This window comes from Prinia subflava, chromosome 14 (assembly GCF_021018805.1).
Source record: "Prinia subflava isolate CZ2003 ecotype Zambia chromosome 14, Cam_Psub_1.2, whole genome shotgun sequence".
Lineage (NCBI taxonomy): Eukaryota > Metazoa > Chordata > Aves > Passeriformes > Cisticolidae > Prinia > Prinia subflava.
The window spans coordinates 6,434,786-6,452,700 of NC_086260.1; the positions used below are offsets into that span (position 1 = coordinate 6,434,786).

The following is a 17,915-nucleotide window of genomic DNA, read 5'->3' on the forward strand; positions in this document are numbered from 1 at the left end:
CATTTGAAACAGAGAGGAAGAATGTTAACCCTGTAAGCAGGTGGCTCTAATGCAGTAATTCTCAGGAAAATGAGTACATCTTCCTCTCCCTTTTGGCTCCATTTTCATTTCTCTGCCCTCTTCATTAGCTGATGATAGTTCTAACTTCCTGCATCCTTTTAAAGAGATCCCCCTGCAAATCATCATCTGGGATTCATGAAATGCAGAGATCTGGTAAGCAGCACAAATCACACCCTTCTGGCCCGCACTTGCTACAAGCCCTGGATAAGTTTTCAGCTGAGTTTATGCTTCACCTCCCTCCACTCTACAGAACAACAACATATGGGTCCATTTTCCCCCAAAAAGTGTGCACCAAAACCCAACAATCTACTTCATGAAGGATTTTTTTTTTTTTTTTTTGCTGATTAAGAGGTGTTTGGAGGTGACAGGCATCTGATCTCATCTTAAGCCTTAAATTGCTGTAAGTCCTGGATTGGTTTAGTTTTTACTTCAACCAAGTAAGATATTATCCTGCCTCAGAGTTAACACTTTCCAAGCTTGCCTCGGCTGAGTGTTGCACACCAAAGGCATTATTATCTGCCATCACTGGACAAGAAACTGCACAGAGCCAATTCATGTGTGACACAGCTAAAACACTAAATAGGATTACGTGGCTCATAAGGCAGGAGAATGAGAAACAGCCAGTTAAGCAGCCTTTAAGTTGTATTACATACATGTAATAACCATTTTGCTTATGTATGGGGCCCTTGAATGGCAGGTAAAATACTGAAACAGCCTGAGATGCTGTGTTGTGTGTATGGGCAAAGGATGCAAGGTCTCGTCATCTTCCAGATGTTCCTATCCAAAGGCTGCAGTAAGAAGGATGTCAGTGGATATTTACTTGAGTGAGGACCACAGTGGGGGTCACAGCCTATGTCTGAATGAAGAAAACGTGAATGAGGGTATGAAAAAATTCATTTCTGAAATGGAAAACACATTTTTACTTTTTTTCATGTTAAATATCCAAGAGTACCTTACCCTCCTTTATCCTCAGGAGACGTCTTAGCAGTCTCCTTCAGAATAGATTATCTTTGACTCAAGTGGTACATTTATTTTGGGATTGATTGCTCATAAATAGAGGTTTCTAGGTGTTCTGAATGCAGGGAATGTAATTGGTAGGCAGGTACATTATGAACCCAACCAAAGAAGACTTACAAGAGTAAATATTGCTTTATTGCCTATTTAAGACTTTGAAATTAAAAGTTTGTATAAAAGAAGGTGCATTATCCCAAGACAGTGGTTTTATTTGTTCTATTAGTTAACACAATGTTACAAACACCCAAGAGGTCTCTGTAAACTTTCTGACTGAGCTGTGAATTGAGGCCAAGGTGAATGTCATAGTTTGACACTGGCCAAATGCCAGGCACCCACAAGACTCATTTGCTTACCTTCTTCTGCTACAGTTGGGCAGAGAGGTTAAAAAAAAAGAATTAATGAAGAGTTCATGAGTTGAGATAAGGACTGGGAGAAAAATACTCTAGGGGTAAAACAAATTTAAATTGAAAGGTATAAAGTAAATTTACTTTTAACAGAGTTGGGGGAGGACTAGAGAAGTAAACTAAGTCCTTAGAACACCTTTCTTTCCCCTTACAGCCACTCCCTCCTTCCCACTGACAGCACAGGGAGACAGGGCATGGGGGTTTTGGTCAGTTTGTCACTCGAGATCTCTTTCTGTTTGCTCAGGGAGAGGAGTGTTTTTTCTGCTATGCCGTGGGTCCCTCCCATGGGCAAAATGTCCTCTGAAAACTGCTGTGACGTGGGTCACTCGTGCACAGGGTGCAGTCCTTGAAGGATGGGCTGCTCTAGTTTGGAAGCAGGGGCCCTCTCTCTCTATTTGGGTCTCCCACTGGATCACAGCTTTCTGTGGCATCCACCCGCTCCGGCGTGAGCGCTTTTCCCACGGGCTGCGAGTGGATCTCTGCATCCCCCGTGGAGTTCCCACCTTCCAAGGGGACAGTTTGTTTTCCCCCAGTCCTCCCCACGGCCTGCAGAGGAATCTCCCACACTTGGGGCACCTCCTCCCCTTCCTCCCTTCCCACTGGCCTCGGTGCCACCATGTTGTTTCCCCTCACGTCCTCACTTCCTCCTCTCTCTGACTGGAATAAAACTGCTGTTTGTAGGCACCATTGCCAGCAAGTTCCCCTAACCCAGAGCCTCCTGCGGATCCTGCAGTGCCCAGCAGTTGCTCTTGTGCAGGTTCGTGTCGGGAATCGCTGGTCCCGTCCCCGCTGGGCCGTGTTGGCCGCGGCGCTGGCGCTGTTGGCGCCGCTCCTCACGCGGGGCCTGCCGAGGGGCAGCCGCCGCCGCCCCGGCCCCTCTGCCCTGGCGTGGCTGCCCAGGGCCGGCCGGGCGGGCAAGGCTCGCTGTGGCCACACCGAGATGGCCCCGGCAGCGGCTGGAGAAAACCGCATGTGCCGCGTTTTGATTTTCTTCATAAATGTCACCACAGAGGCGTTACCAACCTAACTGGGCAACAGTATGTCCATCTTCAGAGCCATCAGAGAGTGGCTCTGTCACACATGGTGGAAGCTGCCAGAAGCTTCTCACAGAAGCTACCCCTGTGGCCCTCTCCCGCTAAAAAATCAGGCGGTGCCAAATCGACACAATGAATTTCTCTCAGTAAGTCCAATCTCTGGGTAAAGATGTTCCTCTTACGGAGATGTCCTGCTCAAAATGGCTAGAAGTGTTCTGATCAAGAATAGAGCTACTCCATATGCATTTTTACAGGTGTGTGAGTTTTTACCCACCAATAACACATGCAGGTATAATTTAGCACAGAAACACTACATAATTAATTAATTACCACCATTTTCCTTGGACATGTTCAGCAGCTTCTTGTGAAAATCCCATGGGCTCTGAGGAGTGGTTTCTGTGCAGGCAGTAGCTGTTACTCTGGCAAGCATTCACCCACTGTTTAGAAATCTAATTTTCTCTGCTGGTATGTGAGAAATTGCATGCCATTCTTGTCACAAAGTTCCTTTTCTACTTTTCCTCTGTTTTGCACTTTCACAATTCTCTTTGGCACAGCAATTATTATTGTACCAGCTGTAATGCTTGTAAAAGGTGATCATAATGAAACCTTGGTAGGCATCTTGTAAAATTCCAGCTCTGATGAGTATGGACCCCACCAGAGCTTTTATTATAGATTTTGCTAATATATTTTGGTATGCACTGAAGGCTCTGATGTCAGTTACCTCAATGCTATATCCAAGTGAATTGCCATAATTATTTACCTATGAACCATGTCTTTTTATCTAGAAATGTGTGGTTTGTGGCTGGTGTTTTGGGATGAACTTCTATTCAGTGTGTTCTTTGAACTGCTTGGCACCTCATTTGAATGACAGGTTTTAATTTTGTACATCACTGAAAAAAGTAAACTTATAAAACACTTAATGAGAACTAGCTCTGCATTTCAACAACTGTTTTAATTATTACCAAATTATTTGTTTTACTATATTGTCATTTCAAATTTAATTTTTGTAGCTCTGTTTCAAGTATAGAGACTAGTTATAGTTAGTTATAGTTATAGTTATAGTTATAGTTATAGTTATAGTTATAGTTATAGTTATAGTTATAGTTTTATAGTTATAGTTATAGTTATAGTTATAGTTATAGTTATAGTTATAGTTATAGTTATAGTTATAGTTATAGTTATAGTTATAGTTATAGTTATAGTTATAGTTATAGTTACAGTTAGTTATAGCTATAGTTATAGTTACTGATACCTTAAAAATTGAATTTGCTTTTGTATTTCTTCCATTTATATTGATAAAATATCATACACTAAGTAATTCCCATACCCATTAACACATGATTTGCCCACTCGTACTTCTTTTGTCATCCTTACTTCCTCAGGCTGTTTTCAACTTTAAGCCACTACTAATCCATGACCTTAGTGCTTTTGTATCCAGGTCTGAATTATATAGGTATTATGGAACAAGGATTGAAATGAACTACTCTTGACTTTATTGTACAATAACAGTCAGCTGATTAGCTTTTCTATTTCCACTAACTAGAATAATAGAGCAAATTTAATAACTTTAATTATTCATTTAATTTTAATTAATTTTTTTCAATGTGGGAAGGCTGTTTAAGAAATATTTCTAAAGGGAAAGTGGAAATGGAGGAAAAAAGCAACGATCTGCATTTCTGGGTGTCCAGAATTGCTGCCAAGCACATAGAAAGACAACTGAAGCAGGAATGTACCCTGCACTCTGCAGTGCCCACTGCAATGGTAATTGAATAAAATCTGCTGAGACAAAAAAAGAAAAAAACAAAAAGCACTTTGGTCACAGAGCTGAAATGGAAAAGCAGCAGCCGTTAAAAGGAACCTTTTGTAGTCTGTCTCCTCAAACTCCTTCTCCTTCCATGAGACTACTCAAAAAGCAGAACACCTGTAGAATGTCAGGTTTCCTTCCAGATGCAGGAGAGCAGCATCGCATGGCATGGCCATGTCTCCAAGGCTGGGCACTTTGCTACTGCTCCTGATCCAGCCAAGCTGACTGATTCTCATTTGAAATGCTATCTCTAAGCTGCTTTTGTTCAATTGCTTACTTTACTGAAAGGTTATAATCAAAAGCCCAGACTTCAGGAATAATTTGGCTCCCTTGTATGATACTGGTTTCCAAGCGGCATGTCAATAAGGGGTCACATTTTCAAAAGAGAGCACTGCCCCACCATCAGTGCTGTGAGAAATCTGCTTCACAGCTCCATGGCTGAATTTAGGGAGAAGCATTGCTGACAGGCTGAGTCAGTGGCCCAAATTCTTCTCCCTTTATCCATGTAACCACATGAAAATTGTGCCTCCTATCCACAGAATGTGCATGAATAATTTGCTTGGCATGGGACTGGAGCTAGCTAGCACAATAACTATGCTTTTGTAAGCTCCATATGTCCCTTGCCTTGGAGCTTTTCAGATGATACAAAACCCTGGTACTGTAACTAAAATGAGAAAAGCCTGGGCAATGACTTCAGAAGCAACTGAGAGTGACCTAAAGCTCATAAAGGATTCTTGACTTCGGTGATGTTGACTCAGGTCCATCAGACTTACAAGTTACATCCAGACCTTATGGAGATCCTGGAATGATCCCTGCAGTCTTCAGAGATGGGTTTTTAAACCCTGCAAGAGAATCCAAATTTCCAAGCACTCAAGAAACACCAGACTCTTTAACTGTACTTTTTGAAATAAGTTCAATAAACGAGTGAACACACGTTGCCTATCCCTCTCCTCCTCTTTGCACTCAACATTTTTGGTATAGGAGAGTTCAGTAACGGAAGTGTAAACCTTCTGTTTACATCTATAAACAAGATAAGGTACAAATTGCTGCAATACAAACTTCCTTTCTCTGGCCCTCCGCTGACCTCAGCTATAAATGACAAGGACCCTTCTTTCTCACAGTTGCAGGAGTCTCCAGTCTCTAGGGCAAAGTTTAAACCAGCAAATGTGCTTACAAAATCTTCTGTGTGAATTTTTCTGCCTGCTGTGCTAGTCACACACTACTCAGGGCCAGGGGCTCGTGCCTGTGACATGAGGGACAGATGCATCTGGACCTACACTTGGAGGGTGCCCCAGACACCTCCAGCTGCAGGGTGGGCCTGGGTGAATTTGCACCCATTTCCTGAAACCAAGGAGCAAGCTACAAGCACTTTTGCTGAAGGGCTTGGATAGAGAAGGGCACGCTTGTATCACATTTTAGACTGACAGGAAACATCCGTGTCACTGTATCTCACACTCAAGTCTTCTCCTGGAAGTTCTATGCTGGGTCAAATAAATTGGTTGCAAAATATCCAAGATTATGCCAAGTAAACACAAGAATAATTAGATTTAAAAGCTACTCACGCATTGTTTTGTTTTTATAGATTTCAATGGGTGCAGAAAGAAAAGCTGCCAATGACACAAAAGCTGTTCTAGGCACGGGAACCAAATTCCTTGGTGACCAGGACAGATGACACATGACCTGAGGGAACAACACAAGAAGAGGGCTGAGGCATAAGAAAAATCTTAGGGAGTGGGGCAGAAAAGTAAAAGGTAACTTCTGTTCTTGACAGCTGTATCTCCATGCCCTGAGAGATCTCACAGCCACTGGCAGTCACACATACACGTCATTGAGACTATGGTGAGTATTCCTAATCAGAATTGTTAATCTGGGATTTCCACAGCCATGTCTGTTCTGGGTGGTGTAAGTGAAAACTAAACCATCATGTTTGGTACCGACATCAGACCGTAGGGCAGTGCAGGGTTGAGCTTTTGAACACCAACACTGCATTTGCACAAGGACGAGACTTAGAGTGATGTTTGTGTGTCCCCAGGCTGAACTTGTGTCCCTCTCCTCCTGGAGCAGCTCAGCAGAGGAGCACAAGGACATCATCTCTGTCATGGGTCACCCAACTGCAGATCCCTGGAAGATGGACTGGTGCTCAGGCATGGCCCTGTAAGCTTTCCTTGCAACATCACCACTGAATTCTCACCATTAGTGTGCCCTGGAGAGAGTGTGAAATGGCTCTAAGAGGGCCAGGTCAGTAGTTCTTGTGTGTTTAGGCAATGCAGAAAGTCTGCTTTTCTTCCTTGTACTATGCAGTGGGTTGCAGGAGAATGACTCAGGGATATCTGCAAGAGAGAAGGGCCACAGGGATGGTTCTTAGTCACTGCTGTTAATGATACTGCAGAGAAGTGGTGACACTGGATCCCCTCAAAATGCTTTGAGCAGAAGCATGTCAGCTTCTGAAAAGTGCCAGCTCCTGGCCCAGAGGCCTATTTTCAATACATAATGATATATTAAAAAAAAATTCATGCAATTAGATACTGCTGCCTCAAACCACATGGTTTTGTATATGTAACCAGGACTACAAAGTTCCATTCTCACTGTTCAGAGGAGTTAATTGATGCACAGAATCAAGCAGGATAACGTGTTTGTTTTAATGTGCCCAGTTCCACTTATGTTTGGGGAAGGTTGCTCCTTTGGCTCTCCATGTGTTTCACAAGCTATGACAGGTCTAGCAGTCTCAGCCATGGGTGAGCATCTCCTCTCCTGCTGTTGGAGGAACACAAACATCCACTTTGTTGGTAGATGCAATGGCTCAGATGTGGACAATTCTCTGTTTTGACTACGGGCTTTGTGTTACAAAGAAACGTGTGCTGGAACCTCCTATGAAAACAGCAGAGAGAAAGAATGCTGCTGGTGTGTATGAGATTTCTCTTCCCTGCAACAAATGCTATTCTTAGCTGGCTGGCTGGTGTGGAGTAACGCATTAACTGAGTGTGATAAGGCAGGGAAATGCCGATACTGGCCCCATTTTCAGGCCTGTGTTTGCTCTGCCATTAGACAATGGGGTCTTGGTCCCCTAGGAGGCCCTGACATGTCAAAACAATGTCAGTTAAGTCAACAAATATCCTTGTGTTACAGTCATTTCCAAATCGTGCTTTGTCCCTTTAAAAATTTTGAATGGAAAGGTTAGGGATATTTAAGAATTAAGATGATAAAATATGGGGAGACAACATGGAAACAGCTGGCTTACAAACATAAGCCTGATTCCCATCACCAGCATTTGTTAATATTATTTGTGTTGTAATGCATATGAGAAAGTTGAAAGGTCTGAAAAACATGACATGTATATCTTAACATCCATGTGTTGTAGGGCAGGAAATTACTCCCTTAGCAGAGCTGCAACACCTCCAGACATACAAGGTATGCTGCCCACGTGCATATCTCCTCGGGTCTGCCATGCACCTGCAGGTGATGAGGAGCTCCAGCAGGGCCATGGTTCTCAGGATGGTCCAAATAGTCCAAATCCTTTAGATAATTTTGGGTAATGCTTCTGGCTGGGAAAGAAATGTCATGGCCTCGCACTGGGTATATGGGAGCTCAGTTCCTGGAGTAATTGAATTCAGCCTGATATTGTGGGTAATAGAGTAATAATCCTTATGGCAAATTGATCACACCTGGATTTAGAAGTAAGTTGTGAGTGTGAAAGCAACATTGAGATTACTGACAGGCTGCTTATTCCAACTGGCATCCTTATGGCTCCTGTCCCAGCTCAGCCCTCCTTGCATGCAAAAGACAAGGTAAGGCTCAGTTGAAAAGTCTTGGGAATTTTGAGGGCTGACCCATGTTCTTGTGGGCTTAGAGTTGAAAAAATTAGCTGCTTACTTCATTGGCTGAAAACAGATGAAAAGAAATACCTACTTGTGCTGTGAATAATTCATCAGTGAAAGAAGGTGCTGCAAAATAGTATTTGGGATGAAAACTGCATAACAGTAGTCTCACAATGCAACTTGCTACCTATAAAGCAAGATATTTCTGGTGGCCGTCCTCTCTTCAGTAAAAAAAAAAACACCTCCTCTTAACACTGTCTGCATTTGGAAACAGCCTACATTTTAAGTAATTAAAACTGATGTTCCTGACAAACACTCGCCTCCAAAGAAATGGTCTATTGTAAATGTAAACTCTCAAGATCCTTCCAGGCATACCAGCAGACTGTCTTCTAAAAATTCCTCCTAAGCCATCTGGTGTCTTATCTTTGTAGCCAAGCCATACAATAACTTTAAAAGAGGATTTTTGCTTGCAGGGTTTAGTCTCAGGACTACAGATTCCCTTGGAAGTATCCCAGTTCACTCTGAATCCATTAGACAGGCAGCTCTGGCTGTGTGAATTCTTCACTACTTTTAATCAAGACCCAAAATGTGCAGCTGTGGGTCTCTGGGGAGATCCCCTCTTCCTGTGGTTTGCAAAGGGAATGAAGGAGTTACAGGGAGAAGCTGAAGATTTCCAAACAGGGATTTACACTCCATTAATTCTCTCTCCGGCATCCCAGCCAGAGTGGCATGACATGAATGTGGTTAGGAAGGCTGCAGCCAATTCACATCATTCTTGTAGCTCTCCCCACACCTGCAAGGGGAACGTATGGATTCCAGGTTTGCTCCTAGGCAGCCTTTGCCATCAAAAAAGGGTATTTAGTTTGTGAGAAGGCATGAAGGCATAGAGCAGAGGTGGCTGTTGGAAACAGCTGGGAAGAAAAAGACAATTTTGTTTCAGCTTTGCAGATCATCCAGAGTTTTCTGTCCCTTGGTTATATCCTGCTACTTTTGTGCCTGCTTTTTAACATCTCACCTAAACTCTTATCTTCTAAGAAACTGAATTCTTACTGTTAAGTCCCCTATTTTGGTTGCAGAAGCAGAGCCTGACAGTGAAGTTAAGTAGCAAAGCCAAGGCTGCAGGCACCTGACAGCAAAGCAGTGGTTCAGGCACAAAGCCTGTGTTAGGTGTGCCCAGCTGCTCAAGCAGTGACAGCCATCGTGAGAAACAGCACAGGGTGTGCAGCTCAAAATAGAACTTGTTCACCACTCCTCCATCCAGGGCAAACACAGCATAGTTGGGGAGAGACCAAATCCCTTTTTGGATTTTTGTCCGGTGTTTATATGCTGAATCCTCTACACCAAGCATTTCTGGTCTGTTCCTTCTTGATGCTGCTTTCAGAGGGAAGGAGGAAACTGGATGCAAGAGTGGAGGAGCACCTATAAGAAGACAGCTGTTTCCTCAACATATCCTGCAAGTTGGAGACTGCTGACAAATCTGAAGCATCCCATTTAAGCAGCACCTCTTAATCATTTAGCAAGGGAGGGCAATGGCTCTGGTCTGTTGCACATTCTGGCTGCGGTAATGATGTGGTACCAGCAGTGCTACAAAGTGATGGGATGCCATTAGATTATTTTCTCCCTCCCTGTGCCCATCTGTTCTGGGAACCCTCAGCTACCTGAGAAGAATTTTAAAACATCCTAGTTTTGGGTACTGCGACTTAGCGAGTACAGACATTTTTCTAAGTTAAAAAGAAATTGAGTTTTTTTCAAAATATTGCATCTTGGTAAAGAAATACTGGATGTTATATATGCTTGTCAGGTGGATATTAATGAGCAAGATGTGATGCTGTAAGATAGCTCCTGGAAATGACAGAGATTCTGCACTTCTCCAAGAGAGTGGAAGTTTTGATGATGAGTTTTGACAGGCACTGGATTAGGCTAAAACATTTCCAATTTTTTGGCCATTGACAATTTTTTTGACAGTTTTATAACCAGTAGAGACTTCCTACCACAATACAAATACGACAACATTGTAAAGACTTCCCCCAGAGAGATGTCTTTGCTTTTAGCTGGGAACCTTGTTACACCCCAAGGGAAATCAAACAGTGTAGGGAAAAAGAACTGTATCTGTAAAGTTGCTTAGCTTTTTCCCGCTCTACTGGATATATGTATTTTGTTATCTCTGGAGACAATCTACTATTTGGGAAAAGAATGAAAACAACCTTCCTAAAACAGAGTTTTACAGTTTAATGATCCCTGCACTGAAATATTACATTATACACTTAGGCTGCATACAAGATGGAGAGGGAGGATGGAACAACCATGAGGTCAGAGCTCAATGACCCCATGTTTTTTGCCAAATCAATCCTCCCAGTCTCCTCTTCAAAAGGTGATGGTGACACCTCACAGAGCTGTTATGATAATTTGTTTATATAATAAAAGTACATGGCTCGAGGGATAAAGCTTTTTGTACCTGCATAATTTCTGACATTCCCAGGTTGCCTTTTGGTGTGGGATTACAGAACATCTGCTCTATTTAGTCCTCCTAGTATTACTGTTAATGTTTTGGCAAAGGCACCTGGAACACAGTATAGATGCACACGTACATAATATCAAAAGTCATGAGGAGTGTATTTAGGTTCTGTTTGATTTATAGCATATCAAACACAAAAGATGAACCAATATGTTTAGCTTGGTGTGGCTTAATTTGCACAAAAATGGGAAGATCAGAATTCAGTGTTTCTTAGCTACTTTAGGACCTGTCCCAGGTTTACCTGTAGTAAAAAAGGAGGTGGGATCTATAACTGCTTATTAGGCCAAAGGAACTGCCAGGCTGCAGCGAGACCCAGAAGCTGAGCTACCCTGACCACTTTCCACATGGCAGATAAGAGGTGTCAGGAAAAGGAGCAGTGTGTGAGCAGTCAGCAGCAATGCTGGGAGCAGGGGAGGGGCGAGTTGGAATCAGCAGTTTCAAGTGGAGAGCCTCAAGGGATCATTATGTCCATCCATGCTGACCTGAAGATGAAAATCCCACACATTTGCAGGGTCTACGTGGGCTTTCCGTTCCTCCCACCAGTCCCTAGTTCCTATTCATGTTTATGTTTTCCAGGGTCAAAGTTGTTTCTGAGGCAAACTGAGCGCCACTTTCCTTGCATGTGAGTGGAGCAGTGGGACAGACTTGTTTGCTTTCCCTCCTTCACCTTCTGTTCCCAAATGGTGGTTCCCTACCCGGGCAAAGAGCAGGGATGGTATCTGCAAGGACAAGGCGGCACTGCATTTCCACTGTGCCCCACCTTGCACCTCTGTGCAGAGCAACGGATGGCTCCCACAGGACACAGCTCCTGCTGCAATGGGAAGGTGTTTGAGTTGGAGAGTTTGACCCAGGACCGAGATGAAGGATGTTTGGGAATTATTTCCCTGGGTAACCTTGAGTTAATCACCTCAGTGTGCACATCTCAGTATTCAGGGGAGCAGGATGGCACCGATGGCTCTGCAGCATCCTGGCACATCATTTCACATCTCCCTCAGCCACTGGCCCTAAAATGGGGACCACAATATGGGCCCACAGAGAGCAAGTTGGGACAGCAGTGATAGCAGTGCTGTGCTGGTATTGCTGGGAAAGGCAGAGAGCATTTCCCAGCCTCCTATGGATCAGAGGAGCAAACTCCCAAACAACCCAGCAATTCAGAGCCTGATGGCAGCAGCACACTACGTGGGGTAAGAAGAGAACCCCAGGGAGGAAGCAGGAGCTTAAGCGACTACAGTAGATGAGTGTACTTAAATCCTTTTAATGAGGACCAAAAAGAGTTGGCTTGGCACAGATAGCAAGTTTGAAAATTAAATATACACTAAGAACTTGCAAGTTTCAGTCCCTCCAAGCAAATGTGAAAGGCTTACAACTAAAAAAAAAAATGTCTTTGACACAACTGCTGAGAATGTCTTTTAAGGAGAAGCCTTTATGAGAGCTTCCAAAACAAAGAGAAACACAGCCCAGAGTGGTATCCTTGTTACTAGCATCAGCAGATGAATGAGAGAGGCAGGAGAGGGCAGTCAGCTGTTTGAAGGGAATGAAATCTTTCACTTTCTGACCACACAGATTAGACAGAGGGAGAAAAGTTGGCTGTTGTCAGATATCTTGTAGCATTGAAGAACAACCATCAAAGGGAAACTGTCTGCCTTGTGGGATAATCTTCGGGCAAGCAAGAGGATGCAGCAGATAAAGGCAGATGACACTTACCTGGAGAGGCTGAGCCACAAAGAACAAAGATTAGCACTGGGGATGGCCTGCACTATAGGGAAAAGGAAATGGTAACAAGGGGGGAAAGCAGTGCAAAAAAATGGGTTCCTCAATTCTTGCAGCCGTGTGCACTGCCTTAAATTTCTTACTGAAGTTTTGCTGTTGTGATCAAGTTCTGATTTCATAGTTTATAGAAGAGGCATTTGCAGCTCAAGTTCTGCAGTATTTACACAGGCAAAATTCCCAGTGTTTTAAGGGGATTTTTCCATTGGTAGGTATGGGCTCTTAAGGCTTACTTTTGACTGGGTGAGGACTTGGAGTCTGCACAATTACCATACCGTAAGTATTAATAGATCCTTCCTAATAGGAAAGTTATTTGAATTTAAGATTGCAGCTTAGTTTCTCTAAACTCCACATAATCTATTTACTTACAGTACAGCTTTCATTCTGCACTTCCTAGTCTCCAGCTGTAAAGATTCGGAATGCCACACAACATACAGCTTGTGCATATTGATGGAAATAGCTCTGGAAGTCATGCCATGCTGCATGACGCAGAAATGTAGGTTTAGTGACATTGCAAAGCCAGGATTTGGTCCTGGGAGGCTTCAGACTGCTCCCAACTCTGCCCTGTAATGGAGTCCCATGAGTTGGATCCCCTCTTCTGAATGATGGAGTTGTGTTTCTTGCCTTCCCTCAGGTTGGTGGTTTCAGATCAGTGGTGGGACTGTGAGGATTCCACAAAACCACCTTGCTGCATTCAGCTCAGTGCCAAAAAAGAAAGGGTCCTACCCAACCAAGGCACTGTTATGTGCTGCTACTTCTCACCCTGTGCAAGCTCCTGAGATCTGTCAAACCTCACCCCAGAGCCAAATTAACTGGTCACTTTGTAGGAAAACTAAGGAGAAAACAAACTTCAAAGCTTTGCTAGGTTTTCCTGTGACAGTGAGCTGAACAGAAGCAAGGCAGCTCTCACCAGCACCTGACACGGCATGGAGGATGCTGAGGCTGAGAGTGGCTGATGTGGGATGTTTGTGAGATGGAGATGCCTCAGGGCACTCTGCAGCCCAGATAAACCAGACCTGTTTCCCAACATTATGCTGATCTGAGGACTGAAGGCTGCACCCCTTTCCCAGGACACTGGCAGGACTAGCTCCACGTAAGCCTCCTCCCCTCCCCTCTGACTCAGCCCTAATGCTATGCTCAGCTTTTCACCTCTCCTTCCTCAGGCAACTTGGTTCACTTTTCCTCGCTCCCCCTTTGCTGAACAGCTGCTTAATATTGCTCCACACGCCCAACTGGCAGCTCAGGCTCCCCTTGGCACTCCTGGGAAATGTGTCCACACCCACCTGAGCTTGGGATACAGCCTTCCCTCTCCCACCTTGATTTCTGGAGCATTATACCAAGCTCAAGCACCCTGTGTGTATCTCCCTCTGTGAAGAGTGAAAGCTTTGGGGTACATGTGGACATTGTAGGAAGGTGATGAGGGCTCTGGGTGCTCTGTGAGCACTGCAGCTCAGAGAGATATGGGTGAGTTATCTCACGGTGAGTATCCAAGATTTTAATTAAACCTGGTTTATTAGCGTGGGCACAACGCCAAGCAGGGAGGTTATGTGCCATTACACCTTGCCCTAAGGGTGTGCTGACTTGGGTCTCCACAGTCCTGGAGATTCCTGCACTGCTGAGGCTCTGCCTCCCAGCCCTGCAGCCCTGCTCAGCCAGTCACAGGGCTGAAGATGCAAGGCTTTGCAGGTGATGCTTTACTTACTCTGACTTTTATATTCATCATACAAAATTAATAATTGACTCCTAATAGTTGAGGTTTGTAGGACTTCACCAGTTGTTTTGAAGAGTCATGAGGTGCCATTTTGCCCAGAAGTGGATTCTGAATTGATTTTTAAAACTTTCCCTTTCTGCAGCAAATACCAACATTTCTGTGTCTTGTTCTAAAGTTCAGTGAAGAATGCAAAGAACTTTGACATTTTCTATGGAAGTGCAAATTGAACTTCCAAAGTTCTCTTCTGCCTTGCTTACAGGCCTTAAAGGTTTAAAAGCCTTTTAAACCAAAGATGGGGGTCTGGATTTGACGAAGACATAGCAGACAATGCTTAATTACACTTACATCTAAAGGATGTCTTGAATTTTTACAGAGACCTTTCAAACTGTAAAATAAAATAAAATAAATTCAGATAAGAATATAATCTTCCTTCTTCCTCAGGGTGCCTGAAAAGTGTACAACACAAACCTAATCCTGAACAAAAGTTGCTTGAATTGCTTCTTATCTGAGAAATGCAGAATAAAACAACTCCTAGAAGAAGTGCCACACGGGATTCTTTGATTGCTGGTCCACTTCTTCAAGCTGCCTTGAAAAAAGAAAAAACGGAAAGCGTTAATTATGTAAGGATACTCAGCTCTCCTCCCAGTGGGTGACAAAGTGACTTATTCCCACCAGGAGCTGGCAAAGCAGAGCTCTGCCCCGACTACTTTGGGATTTTAAAGACTTTTGGAAGGAGCCGGCGGGGAGTGGGCTCCGGACCCGAGAGTGAGGAGCTGTGGCTCGGACCGCCCCCCGTTCGCTCCGTCCAGCGCCAGCGTTGGCTTTTCTTGACCAAAACCTGCGACTTCGGCGTTCGCCGGCAATGAGAAAAGAAAGTGACATATTGGAGGAGTGGAGTGGGGGGGAGCGGAGGAGGGCGGGCTTTCTCCTGCTGGATCTATGGAGCACGCCCCTTTTTAAACTGAGTCCCGGCAGCTCTCGTCCACCAGCCCGACGGGGGGAGAGGCGGAAAGCGAGGGAGAGCAGGCAGGCAGGCGGGCGGGCGGGCGGCTCCCCCGTCCCGGCCCGTCGGTCCCGACCCCGGCCCGTCCGCCCCCGCGCACCATGCGCGGCCCCCGGCGCCCCGCGCGCCGCCGGCCCGCCCGCCCCTAACGCCGCCCGGCTCCTGCGGCTTCCCGCGGCAGCGCTCCGGGGGCCGGGAGGGGGGCCACCAGAAAGGAGAAGGGGGAAAAAATATTGGAAGAGAGAAAAGGAGGAATAAAGGAGGAGAAGAAGCGGAGGCGGGGAAGGCTGCTCCTCCGAGGACAGCGCGCAGCACCATGCAGCTGGCGCCGCTGGCGCTGGCACTCACCACGCTCTTCATCGACGGCTTGAGGACGGGAGCGAGGAGACAGAAGCTGCACCCCAGGCAAGGTAAAGGGGTGCTCGGGGAGGGGCGCGGGGAGTGCTGCGCTGCCGCCCCCCGGGGCCGCGGGGCTCGGCCACCTCACTCAGCGGCATATGCATCTGTCCCCTCGCAGCCCAGCTGCTGGAGAAGCTCAGCGAGTACGAGATCGTGACTCCTACCCGAGTGAATGAGTTCGGTGAGCCCTTCCCCACCGATGTCCACTTCAGGCGGCGCCGGCGGAGCACCAGTGCTGCCCCCGACGCCTGGACGGCGGCCGCCGCCGCCTCCCCGAAGGCACACTACAGACTGTCCGCCTTCGGGCAGCAGTTCCTCTTCAACCTGACGGCCAGCTCGGCCTTCATCGCCCCGCTCTTCACCGTCAGCCTCCTGGGAGAGCCCGCCGCAGACCAGCGGCGCCTCTACGCCGAGGCGGCCGACGCCGACGTGAAGCACTGCTTCTACCGGGGGCACGTCAACGCCCGCCCTCGGCTCACCGCCGTTATCAGCCTCTGCTCCGGGATGGTGAGACCCGCGCCCCGGCCGCCGGCCCGGCCCCGCCCCGCCCCGCTGAGGGCCGGGGGCGGAAGCGCGGAAAGGAGGAGGAGCGGGCCGAGGGAGGGCGGGCCGGAGCCGCCCGCCGCGCTGAGGGGAAGGGGCGGGCCCCATCGCTCTGCCGGCCCGCCCACCCCGGCCGGGCTTTCGTGCACGCTGCTGTTAAGTCGGTCGGGTTGCGGGGTGCGCCGCTGCTGCTCCGCGGGTTTGGGGGGGAAAATGCCACCTTCCGATACCCGAGCGGGCGGTCCATGAGCCAGACCCGGGCACAGACCCCCGCCTGCCCCCGGGGATGCCTGTGGGGGTGGCTGCGTGCTTACTGCCAACGCTGGAGCCACACAGCACCCCGGACCAGGAGCATGTCCCTGTCCCTGGTACCCCAGCTGGGTGCCCTTCGGCGCAGGGATGTTGGCACTGGGATGAGCAGGAGCTATTAAAAGGGCTGTCCCTTCCGTCTGTCCTGGTGCCTTTCAGTCCCACGGGCTGCCAATCTCAGGGGCTCCCCGGCGGTTTCTGCTGGCTTCATCCAGTCCAGGAGCTCCTCTGGGTGCATGTGTTCACCTAGGCTTGAGCACGTGTGTGTGGCTTCCCTCCCAGGTACTGGCCATGGATCTCAGTATGCGATGGCTGCAGAATGTCAAAACATTGGATTTTTTTTTTCTTGGATTTTTCTTTTTTTATTTATCTACCAAATACCTGCATTTGTAGTTGTATGCAACTAGGAGAGTTGATGTTTTCTCATAAGCAGGGATTTCACCAGCTGTACACCTGCCTCTGGTCCTTATATGTGGGTTGAAAGTCTGTCTCAGGGAGATGTGCTGTGTGAAACCAGCACATGGTGAAGCTGCACTGGGGCCTCCAGCACACAGCAGCACCATCACCCTTTGGGCAGGACTGGCTTAGTAAACGTCCCTGGCATAAGGACAGGGTCTGGCAGACAAGCCCCTCTCATTCCCCCAGCCCGTGGGTTAGTAATTAGCCCTCTGTAACCACCAGTAGAATGGCTGTGCAGCCCAGGGTGGGTGCAAGCACTGTGACCAAAGCTGGAGCTCCAGCTGGTGCCTTCTCCGGAGTTACTACAGAACTGGGCACAGCTCCCTCCTGAACTGCTGGCTTTGTGGGGTAGTGCTGCTAGGTGGCTTGTCATTGTGCAAAGCTGACCTCCTGTTCCTCTCTCTGGTCCCTCTCAGCTAGGCACATTCAAGTCTGATGATGGGGACTATTTTGTAGAACCACTCCTATCGTTTGAGGAACAGGAGTATGAAGAAGAGCACAATAAACCACATCTTGTCTACCGACACCGGACACCTCCAACCAACTCTTCAGGGGACAGGCAGACTTGCGATACTCCAGGTACTCATTTTGTTACTGCCTTGGATGACTTGATACTTGGAAGTGCTATTTGCAGTTAAAAGGCAGTAGGTTTGTGTGGGAAAGAAGGGATGTGGAGTTGAGAGACCCCTCTAGAAATGGTGCTGTGAGTGCTACGACTGGGCTTGTGGTGGTAACTCTGTCCTGGAGAGTTGTGGTGCACCCATGCTTTCTAGGAATTGGTTATGAGGAAGTTGCGGTCAGAAAAAATGTTGCAGTTTCCCTTTGATTCCTGATGTAAAGTTGGCAAGAGAGCTTTTGGTCTGACTTGCCTTAAGTATTCTGTGAGCCCTTAAACTTGTTTTCTGTTCCCTCCTATATGTAATTCCCAACCATCCTAATCTGATATACTCTGTCCTTTAAATTACATCCTTCTGTCTTGGTCTTGCTGTGGTCCTGGTCTTCCCTCCCCAAATCTGACTGTGAGTTGCCACATCTTACTTCTTTCTAGTGGAAAGGAGGAGGTCCTAACACCAACCCT

At 46.7% G+C, this 17,915-nt stretch overlaps 1 protein-coding gene and 1 long non-coding RNA gene across 5 annotated transcripts in view; one reads left to right on the forward strand and one right to left on the reverse strand.

The window, feature by feature from the left end:
• Positions 1-13,906: 13,906 nt before the first annotated feature.
• LOC134558180 (uncharacterized) lies at positions 13,907-15,829 on the reverse strand. The gene is made up of 2 exons (XR_010082296.1): positions 15,691-15,829; positions 13,907-14,710 (listed from the first exon to the last, which is right to left on the reverse strand). It is a non-coding gene; the product is annotated as an uncharacterized LOC134558180 (long non-coding RNA).
• ADAMTS9 (ADAM metallopeptidase with thrombospondin type 1 motif 9) overlaps positions 14,720-17,915 on the forward strand; it is an 80,402-nt gene continuing 77,206 nt past the window's right edge. For all 4 annotated transcript variants that reach the window (XR_010082295.1, XM_063411806.1, XM_063411808.1 and 1 more), the window contains exons 1-3: positions 14,720-15,537; positions 15,645-16,033; positions 17,254-17,416. Coding sequence is in view for 3 of the 4 variants with exons in the window: in XM_063411806.1 (XP_063267876.1) it covers positions 15,444-15,537; positions 15,645-16,033; positions 17,254-17,416 (646 nt within the window). In the remaining variant the exon portion in view is untranslated. The remainder of the gene's footprint in view (positions 15,538-15,644; positions 16,034-17,253; positions 17,417-17,915) is intronic.